The following is a 1,683-nucleotide window of genomic DNA, read 5'->3' on the forward strand; positions in this document are numbered from 1 at the left end:
CAAGGTAGCTGGAATAATCCTCCCACTTGTTAGCATAGGAAGCTACTGAGCCCATAAAATCTAACACCCCCACACCCCATGGCCGCTCTCCCTTCTGGGTGAGGCAGACAGCACTCTGTCTATGGAGTGTGCATTTACTTTAAACTGAGCACCCAACCCCCCACACTTTGTGGACTTTCTCTTTCCTTCTGAAACAGCCTGCCCTCCATGGAGTATGTATCTCTCTTTTTTTTTTTTTTTTTTTTTGTTGTTGTTGTTGTTTTGTTTTTTGGACACAATTTGTAGAAACTTTATTTTCCGTCAACCTATTTCCGTTTTAAGAGTTTGTCTAAAGAACAGCTTATGACCACTCCGTGGTTGTTGCAACCCATTCAGTGGCCTGAGCAGTGGGAGCTGCAGACCAGTCTTCAGTGGCGGGCTGAGCGCTCCAGTCTTCAGTAGGGAACTGCTGAATAGGCACAGAGGGCACCTGCATGCCTTCAGACCAGTCCGCCACCTCAGGCTGAGTAGCAGTGAACTCAGGAGCAGGAGCTGTCCATTCACCCTGAAATTCCTCCTTGGTCACGGCCTTTTCAGCTGCAGCCTGCTCTTCCTTTTCAATCTCTTCAGGATCTCTGTAGAAGTAGAGATCAGGCATGACCTCCCACGGGTGCTCCCGGGAGACGGTGCCGCGCATGCGCAAAACCTCCCGGGCGAGCATCCACCACATCAGACCCACTGAGTGAGCTCCCTTGTTGTTGCATGGGATGGCAATGTCCACGTAACGCAGAGGGGAGTCTGTGTTACACAGGGCAATGGTAGGCAGGTTAACGTAAGATGCCTCGGTGAGAGGCTGGTGGTCAGCTCTGGGATCGGTAACCACCAGAAGTCTCGGCTCCCGGAAAGCTGCCTGGATCTGGTTAGTGAAGGTTCCAGGCGTGAAGCGGCCAGCAATAGGCATGGCTCCAGTGGCAGCAGCAAACTTCAGCACAGCTCGCTGGCCAGTATTCCTGGAGGATATGACACTGACATCAGCTGGGTTTTCAATGGCAACAATGGCCCGAGCTGCCAACAGAAGCGTCTCCCAGGTTCTTTTCAGATTTATGATGTAGATACCATCACTTTTCCTTTTGTAGATGTACTGCTCCATTTGGAAGTCAAGGTTGGTGCCACCTAAGTGGGTTCCGGCTGCAAGGAATTTGAGGACATCAAGGGCTCCGGACATTGTGAAAGTTTCCCTTTAAGTTACAATGGGAATCCAGAACAACGCCGTATGGACCCCTCTCTGGGTAGCGCGGAAAAGCTGTATCTCTCTGAATAAATCTACCTTTACTCAACGGTGGCTCGCTCTTGAATTCTTTCCTGAGCAAAGCCAAGGACTCACACTTGGTGGGGCAAGTCCCAGGGACTGAACTGAGACCTGGGACACGGCCATCCTGTCACCCCACATTCATTTTCCTGTATCAATATGGAGACTCCAAAATTCACATCTTGGTCTCTATCTGTCCAAATTCTCCTCTCAAGGTAGTGGACCACTCCTTCCCAACCAGTTTCTTTAGTAGAAGGGACTTAGCAGGTGAACAGGCTTTGAAACTGTGTAAACTTTACAATCAGATCTGGGGTCTGATGCTCAGCAGTGTTTGCCCTGTGGCTATACAAGATAAGAAAGTCCTTTAAGGCTATCATGGAGGCTTTCTGATACGC

The 1,683-nt window shown here is 49.9% G+C and overlaps 1 protein-coding gene across 1 annotated transcript; it reads right to left on the bottom strand.

Moving 5' to 3' along the window:
• Positions 1-293: 293 nt before the first annotated feature.
• On the bottom strand, positions 294-1,277 carry LOC102519569 (40S ribosomal protein SA-like). Its single transcript, XM_032473503.1, has one exon. It carries the CDS (start codon positions 1,202-1,204, stop codon positions 341-343), a length of 864 nt encoding a protein of 287 aa, XP_032329394.1. The 5' UTR covers positions 1,205-1,277; the 3' UTR covers positions 294-340.
• Between the last annotated feature and the right edge of the window lie 406 nt (positions 1,278-1,683).

Source organism: Camelus ferus, chromosome 34, assembly GCF_009834535.1.
Source record: "Camelus ferus isolate YT-003-E chromosome 34, BCGSAC_Cfer_1.0, whole genome shotgun sequence".
NCBI lineage: Eukaryota > Metazoa > Chordata > Mammalia > Artiodactyla > Camelidae > Camelus > Camelus ferus.